Source organism: Scyliorhinus torazame, chromosome 18 (assembly GCF_047496885.1).
Source record: "Scyliorhinus torazame isolate Kashiwa2021f chromosome 18, sScyTor2.1, whole genome shotgun sequence".
NCBI classification, from domain to species: Eukaryota; Metazoa; Chordata; class Chondrichthyes; order Carcharhiniformes; family Scyliorhinidae; genus Scyliorhinus; species Scyliorhinus torazame.
In genome coordinates, this window is record NC_092724.1 from 75,159,533 (window position 1) to 75,174,874 (window position 15,342).

Genomic DNA, 15,342 nt, shown 5'->3' on the forward strand with positions numbered 1-15,342 from the left:
GGAGGTGACCAAGCATGTGGATGAAGGTAAAGCAGTGGATGTAGTGTACATGGATTTTAGTAAGGCATTTGATAAAGTTCCCCATGGTAGGCTTATGCAGAAAGTAAGGAGGCATGGGATAGTGGGAAATTTGGCCAGTTGGATAACAAACTGGCTAACCGATAGAAGTCAGAGAGTGGTGGTGGATGGCAAATATTCAGCCTGGATCCCAGTTACCAGTGGCGTACCGCAGGGATCAGTTCTGGGTCCTCTGCTGTTTGTGATTTTCATTAGTAACTTGGATGAGGGAGTTGAAGGGTGGGTCAGTAAATTTGCAGACGATACAAAGATTGGTGGAGTTGTGGATAGTAAGGAGGGCTGTTGTCGGCTGCAAAGAGACATAGATAGGATGCAGAGCTGGGCTGAGAAGTGGCAGATGGAGTTTAACCCTGAAAAGTGTGAGGTTGTCCATTTTGGAAGGACAAATATGAATGCGGAATACAGGGTTAACGGTAGAGTTCTTGGCAATGTGGAGGAGCAGAGAGATCTTGGGGTCTATGTTCATACATCTTTGAAAGTTGCCACTCAAGTGGATAGAGCTGTGAAGAAGGCCTATGGTGTGCTCGCGTTCATTAACAGAGGGATTGAATTTAAGAGCCGTGAGGTGATGATGCGGCTGTACAAAACTTTGGTAAGGCCACATTTGGAGTACTGTGTACAGTTCTGGTCGCCTCATTTTAGGAAGGATGTGGAAGCTCTGGAAAAGGTGCAAAGAAGATTTACCAGGATGGTGCCTGGAATGGAGAGTAGGTCTTACGAGGAAAGGTTGAGGGTGCTAGGCCTTTTCTCATTAGAACGGAGAAGGATGAGGGGCGACTTGATAGAGGTTTATAAGATGATCAGGGGAATAGATAGAGTAGACAGTCAGAGACTTTTTCCCCGGGTGGAACACACCATTACAAGGGGACATAAATTTAAGGTGAAAGGTGGAAGATATAGGAGGGATATCAGAGGTAGGTTCTTTACCCAGAGAGTAGTGGGGGCATGGAATGCACTGCCTGTGGAAGTAGTTGAGTCGGAAACATTAGGGACCTTCAAGCAGCTATTGGATAGGTACATGGATTACGGTAAAATGATATAGTGTAGATTTATTTGTTCTTAAGGGCAGCACGGTAGCATTGTGGATAGCACAATTGCTTCACAGCTCCATGGTCCCAGGTTCGATTCCGGCTTGGGTCATTGTCTGTGCGGAGTCTGCACGTCCTCCCCGTGTCTGCGTGGGTTTCCTCCGGGTGCTCCGGTTTCCTCCCACAGTCCAAAGATGTGCGGGTTAGGTGAATTGGCCAATGATAAATTGCCCTTAATGTCCAAATTGCCCTTGGTGTTGGGTGGAGGTGTTGAGTTTGGGTAGGGTGCTCTTTCCAAGAGCTGGTGCAGACTCAAAGGGCCGAATGGCCTCCTTCTGCACTGTAAATTCAATGATAATCTATGATTAATCTAGGACAAAGGTTCGGCACAACATCGTGGGCCGAAGGGCCTGTTCTGTGCTGTATTTTCTATGTTCTATGTTAAATGTTAGCTCTTTTCTCTCCCTACAGATGCTGCCAGACCTGCTGAGATTTTCCAGCATTTTCTCTTTGGTTTCAGATTCCAGCATCCGCAATAATTTGCTTTTATCCAGCGTTAACTCTATTTATGTCTCCATAGATGCTGTGTGTTTTATTCCCAGTTATAATTGCAGATTCCCAGCATTCCCACACATTGAGGCCTGTCACTTTCAGCTAAATTGATAGGACTCACTCACCATGATTGACAAGTTGTCTGGACCAATGGAAGACGGGGGCGGGAGCATACCGATGACGTATTAGTCACTCAGGAGCCAATCGAAGCAGGGGTTTCCGGTTGTGCCGTGTCTTTGTTCCCGCTCTGAGACCAGAAAGACTTTTGGTCGATAAAATAATAAAACAATTCCTCAACTTCATAACGAAAATTGAAATTTTGTCAGCACGAGCAAAAGAATTGTGAGTGAAATATTTTCGGCACGGTTTGGGGGAACGACACAACCGCTTTGATCTGTTCAAAGGCGGGCGGGTGGGAAGAGACCTGGGGGTCAGGGTGGGAGGGTATTGCGGCTGTAGGCTGCACACATCGTGGGCCTGCAATCTGAGACAGCTATGTGGCAGAAGCAATGTTTCCGAGGCCGGTATAGTGGAGAGGGAGACTGCAGCAATCATCGACTGCACGCTGGCAGTTGGCAGTCTCCGACCCATTGTGAATTCCTTTCCCTTTCTCAATACCAAAAAAAGAGACATGCATTGACAAGGCACCTTTCATAACTCAGAATATTGCAAAGTGCTTTACTGTAATATATATACTCATGAATTGTATTGACTGTTGTAATGCAAGAAACATCGTAGAAGTGTGTACACAGCAATTTCTCACAAATAACAATGTGATAATGACCAGATCATCTGTTTTTGTTATATGAAATAACAATAAATATTGTCCAGGTCACTTGGGATAACTGCTACTCCTCTTGGGATAATGCAATGGGAACTTTTACCAGAGATGGCCTTGTTTTAATGCCTCATCCAAGGCACAGCACATTCAACAGTACAGCACCCCCTCAAGAGTCCATTGGATTGTTAGAACATAGAACATTACAGCGCAGTACAGGCCCTTCGGCCCTCGATGTTGCGCCGACCTGTGAAACCACTCTAAAGCCCATCTACACTATTCCCTTATCGTCCATATGTCTATCCAATGACCATTTGAATGCCCTTACTGTTGGCGAGTCCACTACTGTTGCAGGCAGGGCATTCCACGCCCTTACTACTCTGAGTAAAGAATCTACCTCTGACATCTGTCCTATATCTATCTCCCCTCAATTTAAAGGTATGCCCCCTCATGCTAGACATCACCATCCAAGGAAAAAGGCTCTCACTGTCCACCCTATCCAATCCTCTCATCATCTTGTATGCCTCAATTAAGTCACCACTTAACCTTCTCTCTAACGAAAACAGCCTCAAGTCCCTCAGCCTTTCCTCATAAGATCTTCCCTCCATACCAGAAAACATTCTGGTAAATCTCCTCTGCACCCTTTCCAATGCTTCCACATCTTTCCTATAATGCGGCAACCAGAATTGCACGCAATACTCCAAATGTTGCCACACCAGAGTTTTGTACAGCTGCAACATGACCTCATGGCTCCGAAACTCAATCCCTCTACCAATAAAAGCTAACACACCATACGCCTTCTTAACAACCCTCTCAACCTGGGTGGCAACTTTCAAGGATCTATGTACATGGACACCGAGATCTCTCTGCTCATCCACACTGCCAAGAATCTTAACATTAGCCCGGTACTCTGTCTTCCTGTTATTCCTTCCAAAATGAATCACCTCACACTTTTCTGCATTAAACTCCATTTGCCACCTCACAGCCCAGCTCTGCAGCTTATCTATGTCCCTCTGTAACTTGTAACATCCTTCCGCACTGTCCACAACTCCACCGACTTTAGTGTCATCTGCAAATTTACTCACCCATCCTTCTACGCCCTCCTCCAGGTCATTTATAAAAATGACAAACAGCAGTGGCCCCAAAACAGATCCTTGTGGTATACCACTAGTAACTGGAATCCAGTCTGAACATTTCCCATCAACCACCACCCTTTGTCTTCTTCCAGCTAGCCAATTTCTGATCCAAACTCCTAAATCACCCTGAATCCCATGCCTCCGTATTTTCTGCAGTAGCCTACCGTGGGGAACCTTATCAAACGCTTTACTGAAATCCATATACACCACATCAACTGCTTTACCCTCACCCACCTGTTTGGTCACCTTCTCAAAGAACTCAATAAGGTTTGTGAGGCACAACCTACCCTTCACAAAACCGTGTTGACTATGTCGAATCAAATTATTCCTTTCCAGACGGGCAGCACGGTAGCCTTGTGGATAGCACAATTGCTTCACAGCTCCAGGGTCCCAGGTTCGATTCCAGCTTGGGTCACTGTCTGTGCGGAGTCTGCACGTCCTCCCCGTGTGTGCGTGGGTTTCCTCCCACAGTCCAAAGATGTGCAGGTTAGGTGGATTGGCCATGATAAATTGCCCTTAGTGTCCAAAATTGCCCTTAGTGTTGGGTGGGGTTACTGGGTTATAGGGATAGGGTGGCGGTGTTGACCTTGGGTAGGGTGCTCTTTCCAAGAGCCAGTGCAGACTCGATGGGCCGAATGGCCTTCTGCACTGTAAATTCTATGATAATCTATGATGATTATACACCCTATCTGTTATAAACCTTTCCAAGATTTTGCCCACAACAGAAGTAATGCTCACTGGTCTATAGTTACCGGGGTTGTCTCTACTTCCCTTCTTGAACAAGGGGACAACATTTGCTATCCTCCAGTCTTCTGGCGCTAGTCCTGTAGACAAAGATGACTTAAAGATCAAAGCCAAAGGCTCAGCAATCTCCTCCCTAGCTTCCCAGAGAATCCTAGGATAAATCCCATCCGGCCCAGGGGCTTATCTATTTTCACACTTTCCAGAATTGCTAACACCTCCTCCTTATGAACCTCAAGCCCTTCTAGTCTAGTAGCCTGAATCTCAGTACTCTCCTCGACAACATTTTCTTTTTCCTGTGTGAATACTGACGAAAAATATTCATTTAGCACCTCTCCTATCTCCTCGGACTCCACACACAACTTCCCGCTACTGTCCTTGACTGGCCCTACTCTTACCCTAGTCATTCTTTTATTCCTGACATATCTATAAAAAGCTTTAGGGTTATCCTTGATCCTACCTGCCAAAGACTTCTCATGTCCCCTCCTGGCTCTTCTTAGCTCTCTCTTTAGGTCCTTCCTAGCTAACTTGTAACTCTTGAGCGCCCTAACAACCTTCATGTCTCATCTTTACATAAGCCTCCTTCTTCCTCTTGACAAGTGTTCCGACTGCCTTAGTAAACCACGGTTCCCTTGCCCGACCACTTCCTCCCTGCCTGACAGGTGCATACTTTCAAGGACACGCAGTAGCTGTTCCTTGAACAAGCTCCACATTTCCATTGTGCCCATCCCATGCAGTTTTCCTCTCCATCCAATGCATCCTAAGTCTTGCCACATCGCATCATAATTGCCTTTCCCCCAGATATAACTCTTGCTCTGCGGTATATACCTATCCCTTTCCATCACTAAAGTAAACGTAATCGAATTGTGGTCACTATCACCAAAGTGCTCACCTACCTCCAAATCTAACATCTGTCCTGGTTCATTACCCAGTACCAAATCCAAAATGGCCTCGCCTCTCATTCGCCGATCTACATACTGTGTCAGGAAACCCTCCTGCACACATTGGACAAAAACAGACCTATCTAAAGTACTCGAACTATAGCGTTTCCAGTCAATATTTGGAAAGTTAAAGTCCCCCACAACAACTACCCTGTTGTTTTCGCTCCTATCCAGAAGCATCTTTGCAATCCTTTCCTCTACATCTCTGGAACTTTTCGGAGGCCTATAGAAAACCCCTAACAGGGTGACCTCTCCTTTCCTGTTTCTAACCTCAGCCCATACTACCTCAGTAGACTTACTGAAATATCTAAACCCTGGCACCTGCAACAGCCACTCCTGTCCCTGCTCTATCCATGTCTCCGAAATGGCCACAACATCGACGTCCCATGTACCAACCCATGCCGCACGTTCACCCACCTTATTCCAGATGCTCCTGGCATTGAAGAAGACTCACTTTAAACCACCTTCCTGCCTGCCGGTACACTCCTGCAACTTTGAAACCTTACTCATGACCTCATTACTCTCAACCTCCTGTATACTGGAGCTACAATTCAGGTTCTCAAGCCCCTGCTGAACTAGTTTAAACCCTCCCGAAGAGCATTAGCAAATTTCCCCCCCAGGATATTGGTACCCCTCTGGTCCAGATGTAGACCATCCTGTTTGTAGAGGTCCCACCGATCCCAGAATGAGCCCCAATTATCCAGAAATCTGAAACCCTCCCTCCTGCACCATCCCTGTAGCCACGTGTTCAACTCCTCTCTCTCCCTATTCCTCGTCTCGCTATCACGTGGCACGGGTAACAACCCAGAGATAATAACTCTGCTTGTCCTAGATCTAAGTTTCCACCCTAGCTCCCTGTATTCCTGCCTTCCATCCCTATCCCTTTTCCTACCTATGTCGTTGGTACCTATGTGGACCACGACTTGGGGTTGCTCCCCCTCCCCCTTAAGGTTCCCTAAAACACGATCCGAGACAACATGGACCCTGGCACCTGGGAGGCAACACCTAGATTATCTGGGCTCCAGTGGATCTTGAACCCACAATCTTCACTATCACCTGATATCTGAATTATTAGAGGTTTGTTTAAAGTGTCTGCACATTTCTCTAAAAATATCCTCTAATCCTTTCTTCCTTGGAAGACGCTTCTCATTTCAGACCAGGAAGGCCAGCTCTATCATCGGGCAACATTTGGGTCTGCAACACTTGGCCTCAATGTTGCTGGGCTAAAGTCAGAGAAAATGAGCCAGAGTTTCTGCACGCGATAGTGATCCAGTCTAGAAAGTGCCCATGTCCTCTGCAGCCTCAGTTCATGCATGAAGAATGGAATGGATTTCTGGCTGCCCCCCCCCCCCCCCCCCCCCCAGCCAGAAACATTGCCTGCAGGAGAGAAGGAGCAAAACGGTTGGATTGAAGAGGGCTGGTTCCAAATTTGGATGCCAAGTGTTTTTTACAGCTTAGAAAGAATGTTCAATGGTAACTTGAACTGTGTTCTGAATTATTGTATGATCTTTCCAGTAATGGCTTTTGTAAATTCACTTTACAGGATATTAGAGATGGAGGATTTACATACGGGAAGCTCATCACATCAAGATCTGCCAGTGTTGCTCCATTCACCACATGCTAAACCTCATCAGCCTCTGAATATAGAAGAGAAGCACGCCGTTCAGAAAGGGGAGAAACCTTACATATGTTCTATGTGTGGACGAACATTCAGCCGGTCGTTCAATCTGGAGAGACACAAACGAAACCACACTGGGGAGCAACCGTATAAATGTGGAGATTGTGGGAAGGGATTTAGCTATCCTTCTGAGTTGGAAACTCATCGGCGTAGCCACACAGGAGAGAAACCATTTGCTTGCTCTGTGTGTGGCAAGCGATTCAGTCAGCTGTCCAGCCTGCAGACGCATCAGGGAATTCATACTACAGAGAAGCCATTTACTTGCTCAGTGTGTGGCAAAGGATTCATTCGACCAGCTTACCTTGAAATCCATCGACGATGTCACACTGGAGAGAGGCCTTTCACCTGCTCTGTGTGTACGAAGGGATTCACTCAGTCTTCCCACCTGATGACACACCAGAGAGTTCACACTGGGGAGAGGCCATTCTCCTGCTCTGTGTGCACAAAAAGATTTACTCAGTTGTCAAGCCTGTTGGCACACCAACGAGTTCACACGGGAGAGAGGCCATTCACCTGCTCAGAATGTGGAAAGGGATTCAAAACCCTTCCCAGGCTGGAAACCCATCAACGTAGTCACACAATGGAGAAACCGGTCATCTGCTCATTGTGTGGGAAGGGATTCAATTGCCCAGCTCATTTAGAAATTCATCAGCGCAGTCACACTGGGGAAAGGCCTTTCAGCTGCTCTGTGTGTGAAAAGAGATTCATTTGTTCATCTCACTTGATGAAACACCAGCGCATTCACACTGGGGAGAGGCCGTTCAGCTGCTCTGTGTGCAGGAAGCGATTCAATTGTGCATCCTACCTGGAAATTCATCGGCGCAGTCACACTGGAGAGAGGCCTTTCACCTGCTCTGTTTGTGGGAAAGGATTCACTTGTAGCTCTAACCTACTGACGCACCAACGGGTTCACACTGGGGAGGGACCATTTACCTGCTCTGTTTGTGGGAAGGGTTTTAAGACCCTGTCCAAACTGGAAACTCATCGACACATTCACACTGGGGAGAGGCCATTTACCTGCTCTGTGTGTGGAAAGGAATTCAATTACCCATCCCAGCTGGAAACTCATCGACGTAGTCACAGTGGAGAGAGGCCATTCACCTGCTCTGTTTGTGGGAAGGGATTCACTCGATCATACCATCTTCTTATTCACCAGCGAGTTCATTCTGGAGAAAGGCCATTTAAATGTTCTGTTTGTGGAAAGGGATTCACTTGTTCACCTGACCTGCTGAGACACCAGCAAGCCCATATCTGATGACAGAGTGGATTTTGCTGCTCTTCCAGTGAATCATGTCCAGGACTAAACAATGTTCATTCTGACAGTAGGGGTTTATTTCAGTTGATGTGAATAATACCTAGAATGGGGTTGGATTTTAATATTCTGGATATAGGTCCAATTAACCATCTTACTTCTAAACATATAGGGCTGGATTCTCCGTTTCTGAGACTGCGTGGACTTTTACAACGGCAGAAACGGCGCAACAGGTGCAACGATTCACCAACTCCAAAGGGGCTAGCACGGTCGACACATGAAACGCCACTGTTTGCAAGTGGAACGGCGCTTGATCCGCCGGTTCCGTGATTGCAGCACAGCTGCAGCAGCACTTAAAGCAATTCATCCCCACACACACACACTGTCGCAGCCAACATGGCTGGAAGGAGAGCAGCAGCGCGGTTCCAGGTCGCAGAGCTGGAGACCCTCCTGGACACCGTGGAGGAGAGGCGGATGGTCCTGTACCCCGGCCTGGGAGAAAGGTCGTCAGGTGCCACTGTTCGCCATGCCTGGGCCGATGTAGTCAGCGCCGTTGACGAAGTTGCCCGGACTGGCATCCAGTGCAGAAAGAAACTGCACGACCTCCTCAGGGCGGCCAGGGTGAGTAGGCAGCGCTGTGCACCGGCACCAACCCTCCTACCCCCCACACACATGTAACCCTGGCAGTCCTCCTCTTCCCCCCCCCCCCCCCCCCCATGCCTACACCCATGCCGCAATGGCCGGGTGCCCTGGCCACTGATGCCATCATCTGCCCAACCCCATGGGCTGCATGCGCCGGACTGTCTTAACAGTGTCGTTGTTTGTGTTGCCCCCCCCCCCAGGACAAGGCAGCACACAACCGCCGGGAGCGGGAGAAGACCGGTGGTGGACCACCAGAACTGCATCCCCTCACCATGCCCGAGCAGAGGGCAGTGGACGTGGTCAGAGGCCTGGAGGAGAGGGACGTCACCGAGGCGGAGGTCGGTAGCAGGCGAGGAAGTGAGACCCCCTGCCTAGTGGCAGGTCGTCATGTCACAAGTGTTCCCCACCCCTTCATCACCCTCTCACCCCCATCACCTTCACGCCTCACCCCCGTCCGGCTGTCTAACTATACATGCCGTCTTTTGTCTTACAGGACCGAGATGGTCCCGATCCATCCAGAGCACCCGGTCAGAGCCGGTGCCCCCCAGATGGCAGAGCACTGGTGGGGAGAGCAGCCTGAACACCAGCTCTCTGCCTGAGACCCAGGAGACCCTGACGTTCATGACGGAGGACTTTCCGTCACAGCTGTCTCCAACACCCTCCACCATCTTAGAGACTATCATCTCGGTTGGGCAAACTACCGAAGAGGCTCCTGGGGACACACTGTGGTGCGCACCACACAGTCCGTCCTGTACAGCAGATGGAGCTAGGAGCAGCTGAGGGACGGATGGTCAGAGGGCAGCCCGGCCCCAGGAACCAGCTGCCGTTCAGACGGGTCCCGGGCTCCTGGAACATCCAGTCCCACTCACAGTGGAGATGCAGGCAGAGCCCGGGGGCTAGGGGAGTGGATGACGGCTGGCGTCCTACACCTGCGGGCGCAGGTGGAGCAGTCCATCCGTGTGCAGGAGCTGAGGGTGGTGCCGGTCATGCGTGCCACCCAGGCCTTAAACCGCAGTGGAGGCAATGGGGGAGACTGTGTCGGATATGGTTCAGAATGTGCAAGGCTTGGGGCATTCTGTGCAGGCGGGGGCACAGGCCCAGGACAGGACTGCCCTCTCACACGCAGCCATGGGCCAGAGCTACCTGGAAATTGCAGCGGCGCTCCTCAGCGTGGCCCAGTCACAGCAGGGCATTGCTGAGAGCATCGGCGGCATTGCCCAGGGGCAGGCCGACGTGGCGCAGACACAGAGGGAGGTGACCCAGTCCCAGAGAACGTGGCCCACTCACTGGCTGATGTGGCCCACACCCAGAGATACGGAGCTCACACCCTGAGGGACACAGCCCACTCACTGGCTGATGTGGCACAGACCCTCAGGGTGGTGGCACAGTCACATAGTGATGTGATGCAGTCCCAGACGGAGATGGGCCACTCCCTGTGCTCCATGGCCGCGAACGTGCAGACTCTTGAGACCAGAGCGCCAGGTGGCGGGGAGGGGGGTCTCAGGGGATGGATCCGCTTGCAGCCCTGTCCCATGGAGTAGCCTGGGGGCCATCGGGCACCCCGAGGGAGGAGGAGGTGCTGGGGCACGTACCGCAGGGGAGGTGCTGGAACAGCGCAGCACCTCGGACTCTCTCTCCCCCCCCACCCCCCCCGATGCATCTGGTGGGCAGCGGGCAGATCAGGACGGCATCACGCCACCTGGGATGCCCAAGCAGCAGCTGGTCCATCCAGGCCAGGCTGCCCCAGGAGACGTGCGCCAACGGGGACTCTCGTCGCAGGGCAGGAGTCACAGCAGTCCGCCTCCACTCCTGCTGTCCAGCCGGGAACCACCGAGGCGTAATGTTACGGTCCGTGAGGCCAGAAAGTTAGACGCCAGCTAAGTTGGCATGGGTGCAGTACACAGTTTAGTTATAGGGGTTAGGGCACAAACTGTATATACCTCTTCACATTACACACCGTTGAAACCCTGCCTTTGTCTGATGGGGTGGCCAGTGGGAGTGGGGGGTGGATGGTTCAGCAACCCCCCCCCTCCACCAAGTCGGTTAAACGTATCTCGATGAGGGCGTCCCGTGCGCACTGGCCCTGGCGGTATTGTTGAGCGGCCTCCTGTGCCTGGCCAGGCCCCATGTCCCGCTCGTTGTCCCCCTCCCATCATCCTCCTCGTCTGACAAGGCCTGCCCTTCCTCCTCATCCTCCTCCAGCACATCGCCCCTCTGCTGTGTGATGTTGTGGAGGACGCAGCAGACCACCACGATGCGGGCGACCCACCTGACCTCGTACTGGAGGGCCACTCCAGAGCGGTCCAGGCACTTGAAGCGCATCTTCAGGACCCCAAAGCACCTCTCGATCACACCCCTCGTCGCTGTATGGGCGTTGTTGTAGCAGGCCCCTGTATAGGCATCATCAGCCACGACCACAACAGGTAACCCCTGTCGCCCAGCAGCCAGCTCCACAGCCCGAGGGGGTGGGGGGGGGGAGTGTCCCTCGATCATGTCAGGGATCACCGAGTGCACCAGTATGAATGAGTCATGTACACTGCCCGGGTATCTGGCGCAGACGTGCATGATGCGCATCTGATGATTGCAGACCATCTGTATGTTCATCGTATGTTCGTGAACAGCTGCTTGTTATCTGCTGGTGGTCGTAGGGTGACATCCCGTCTATCACCCCCTGGACCCAGGGCACCCTGGCGACGGCAGCAAACCCCGCTGCCCGGGCATCCTGGTGGGCGCGGTCCACAGGGTACTCAATGTACCGCTCCTCCTCGGCATACAGGGAGTCAGAACTGTGCCAGACAGGTCCCCACTCAGCGAATGGAATGACCCCACCGCGTAAAAGTTCAGTGCGACCGCTACCTTGACGGCCACCGGTTGTCCTCCCCCATAACCCATGCAGTGTCAGGTGTGCCATCATCTGGCAGATATGTCTCCCTGCTCAACCGCAGTCTCCTGCATGCCCGGTCCGGAAGGTCCTCAAATGACATGTGGCGTTGGTACACGCGGGGCCTCATCCTATGCCTCCTTGGCACTTCCTCCTCCAACTCCTTGGCCGGCCCTCCAGCCTAAGTGGGTGCCACCTGCCCCTCTGCAGCCCGCTCCTCTGCTGCAGCCTCGGCCCCCTCTCAGCGGACCCGCTCATGCTGCCACAGGGCTTCATGCAGGGCACGGCCTTCGCCACGGCGGCCAACATCGCAGGTTGATGACCAAAAGCCATGATTTTCTGCAGGGGGTGAAAGGCAAACATGTTATCATGGCGCATACACCTGTGCCCAACCTGGTACCATGGGCTACACGGTGGCCCTGGTTTGCGCCGCGCACCCGACCCACAAATGCCCCCTCCCCGGCCCCATCGGTGCCCCCGGTCCTGGTGCCCGACCCTGCTGCTAGCGGCACGATTGGCGAGCAATGCCCTCACTGGGGTCTGTTGTTGGTGTGGTTCCCCGGTGGGTGGTTGCCGGTTGGGTGGGGTGCCCATCCATGTGGGGGTTGGGAGTGCCCATCCATATGGCCGTAGTCGCTGCGTGCACCCTGGGGCCGGGATGGGTGGCCAGCAAGATGGCCTCGTAATGGTGGGCTGTGGCTCCCTGTTGGAGGGCTCCCTGGCTGCTCGGCCCTTCCCTGGCCCTGGCAGGTCCCCCTCACCCCCCCCACCGCAGCCAGCACGGCCGGTGTCCTAGCCGGAAGCCTGCAGTCACCCCACGCCACTTCCTACCGCCTCTCTGCTGCACGCCAGGTTCCCGATTTTTAAAAGCACGTTAGAAACACGGCATTGGGAAATCGGCCCATCCGAGATGCTGAATCGCTGAGGACCCGGAGAATTGGTCGTCAGGCCCGCTAATGATATGCCTGCTGTATTTTCAGACCACGCGGCGAGCGTCGCAATTACATCGTTTTTGGGGGGGCAGAGAATTCCGATTTGGCGTCAAACTGGTGTCTCGCTCGAATTCGGCGTCGGTAGCCGTTCTCTGCCCGATCGCGTTTAGCGATTTCAGCGTCGGTTAACGGAGAATCCAGCCCATGGTGTATTAAGTCTTTTCTGACTTCAAAATAAGACCAGCTGCAGTGTCCCTAAAGAGCCACTGTTTCAGAACCTTAAATCAGTGATTTTACTGAAATGCTAATTTACTTCCAAACTTCAGTCTTTGATACAAAATAGAAACTTCAGTTTTTATTCTTAAAATCTCAAACAGTGCTAACTGCTCTTTGCTGAGAACTCTTTCTTCCTTGCATACAAACACCAGAGCCTCCCTAACCTACCATAACGGAGTCTTGCTGGGGATTGATGAGTAATTACGGGCCTCAAATGTTGGTTCAGCAATCCCCTCAGCACAAGAACGAGACAAGAACATTCTAAATAACACTGGGTGAAATGAGTCTATGGTTGGTTTAGATCAACCAGGAGGAGACTAGCATCAGCGGCACAGTGGTTAGCGTTGCTGCCTCGCAGCGCCAGGGACCCGGGTTCAATTCCAGTCTTGGGTCTTTGTGGTGCTTTCACTTTCTCCCCGTGTCTACTAGGTGCTCGAATTTCCTCCCACAGTCCAAAGATGTGCGTGTTCGGTGGATTGGCCATATCTTTTGCCCCTTAGTGTCTAGGGATATGCGGTTAAGTGTGGTTACGCGATTACAGCGATAGGATGGGAGTTTGGTTAGGGTCTGTTTCAGAGGGCTGTTGCAGACTCAATGCGTCGAATGGCCCCCTGCACTGTAGGGATTCTATGACTGCAATAAGATGTCATGTGCAAAACATTGTCCTACAAATTCGGGTGGATAATATCAGTATTAATTTGCTCATATATTTTAGGAAATAACCTTATCTCTGCTCAAGATTAAAATGAGTAATAGTAACCATAAATTTATTTTATTAACTTGATGGCTGAATGACAAGCAACGAATCTTAAATAATGCAAATTCAAAACAGGTGATTGAGCAGAACTTAGTTCGGAAGCAGAACACCTTTGTGGCTACACAAAGTGACCATTCCTTATCATCCTCAAATATAGTTACAGCTGTATCATAGAGAAATGCAGCAACTAATTTACCATCAGTTACCCTACATCTGACACCAGTTTGAAATCCTGAGGGCAGTTTATTTTAAATATCTATAATAAAAGCCAAAACGTCAGCAATTGATCCTTTGCAAGCTCAATTACTTGATGCCTACTTAAACCTGTAATCTTATAGTCTCTGCCCTGAGTGGGAGAAGCCATCTCTTGCATTCACCCCTCAAGTCCATGCTTGTTCTGCGCAGAGAAATCCAGTTAGTCCCACTTCCCCACTCAGCCCCTGCAGCCCTACAATTTTATTTCCTTCAAGGGCCATCCAATTTCATTTTTTCCACTTTCGCAACCCTTTTGGCAGCTAGTTCCATGACATTACCACTCACTGTACAAAAAGGTTCTTCCTCACATCTGGCACCTCCTTCCCACATCTGACCAAAATCTTAAAACTGTGTTTCTTAGTCCTTGTACCACGAGCAAATGGGAAGAGTTTTTACTTGTCTACTTGCCGATCTTGCAATCTTCTTTGCTCCAAGGAGACCAACCCCAGAGGTTCCCAACCTAAACCTGTAACTAAAACGTCCCATCTCTTGAGCTATTCTGGTCAATTTCCTTTGCACCACCTGTTAGACAGGAGAGAGGCAAGCTGAACTTACATACCTTCTCCCCATCTGCCCCAAAACAGATTTTTGATTTTTTTTTTTCTGTTATTCACTCATGGGAATTACGCAGTGCCGGCTAAGCCAACATTTATTGCCCATCCCTAATTGCCCTTGAATCGCAACTATTTAAAAAAATAGACTGGGGTGTTTCTCCATACCTTTGGTTTGGGTGACCCAATTTAAAAATAACTCACAGCAAACTTGTGTTATGGTGGCATCAAAATGTTAATTTATTCACATTCAAACCTAGGATGGTTGTACAGTAATGGGGGATAGAAAAAAGTAAGATTCATAACTATAGACAACAGCTGGAAAAGAATTACAAAAATTAATATTAGTTCATGTGATTTCCAGCGTCTGCGAAGTCAGGTGATTTCCAGAGTCTGAGACATCATCCAGAGAGTTTCTCCTTTGTGGCGGAGTTCAATCCAGATGAGTTCCTGGTTGGAGACAGCAACACCAAAAATCCTTGAAATAAATGGTGCTGCAGCACAATGAGGTTTCTGTGCTTAGACAACTTTGCAGGCAATGATCAGAGATTTGTAAAGTTAAACAGGCTTCAAGGAGTTGCGAGATGGTGTCCGGCTGTTTGGTCAGCAGGGATCTGCTGGAGTTCTTTCCGGTTAGTGTTAACAACCAAGACATAGGCATGCATTCACAGATCTTACAAAGAAATTGACAGTAACTAAGTCCAGATGCCGCTGCACAAAACATGTTGCAGGCCAAACTACGTCAAAACAGCATCAGCGGCACAGTGGTTAGCGTTGTTGCCTCGCAGCGCCAGGGACCGGGTTCAATTCCACTTTCTCCCCGTGTCTACTAGGTGCTCAGATTTCCTCCCACAGTCCAAAGAT

General features: G+C 50.5%; 1 protein-coding gene across 1 annotated transcript; it reads left to right on the forward strand.

The window, feature by feature from the left end:
- The first annotated feature begins 1,849 nt into the window (after positions 1 to 1,849).
- Positions 1,850 to 13,022, forward strand: LOC140395313 (uncharacterized). The gene is made up of 2 exons (XM_072482928.1): positions 1,850 to 2,000; positions 6,798 to 13,022. Exon 2 carries the CDS (start codon positions 6,808 to 6,810, stop codon positions 8,185 to 8,187), a length of 1,380 nt encoding a protein of 459 aa, XP_072339029.1. The 5' UTR covers positions 1,850 to 2,000; positions 6,798 to 6,807; the 3' UTR covers positions 8,188 to 13,022.
- The last annotated feature ends 2,320 nt before the right edge of the window (positions 13,023 to 15,342 follow it).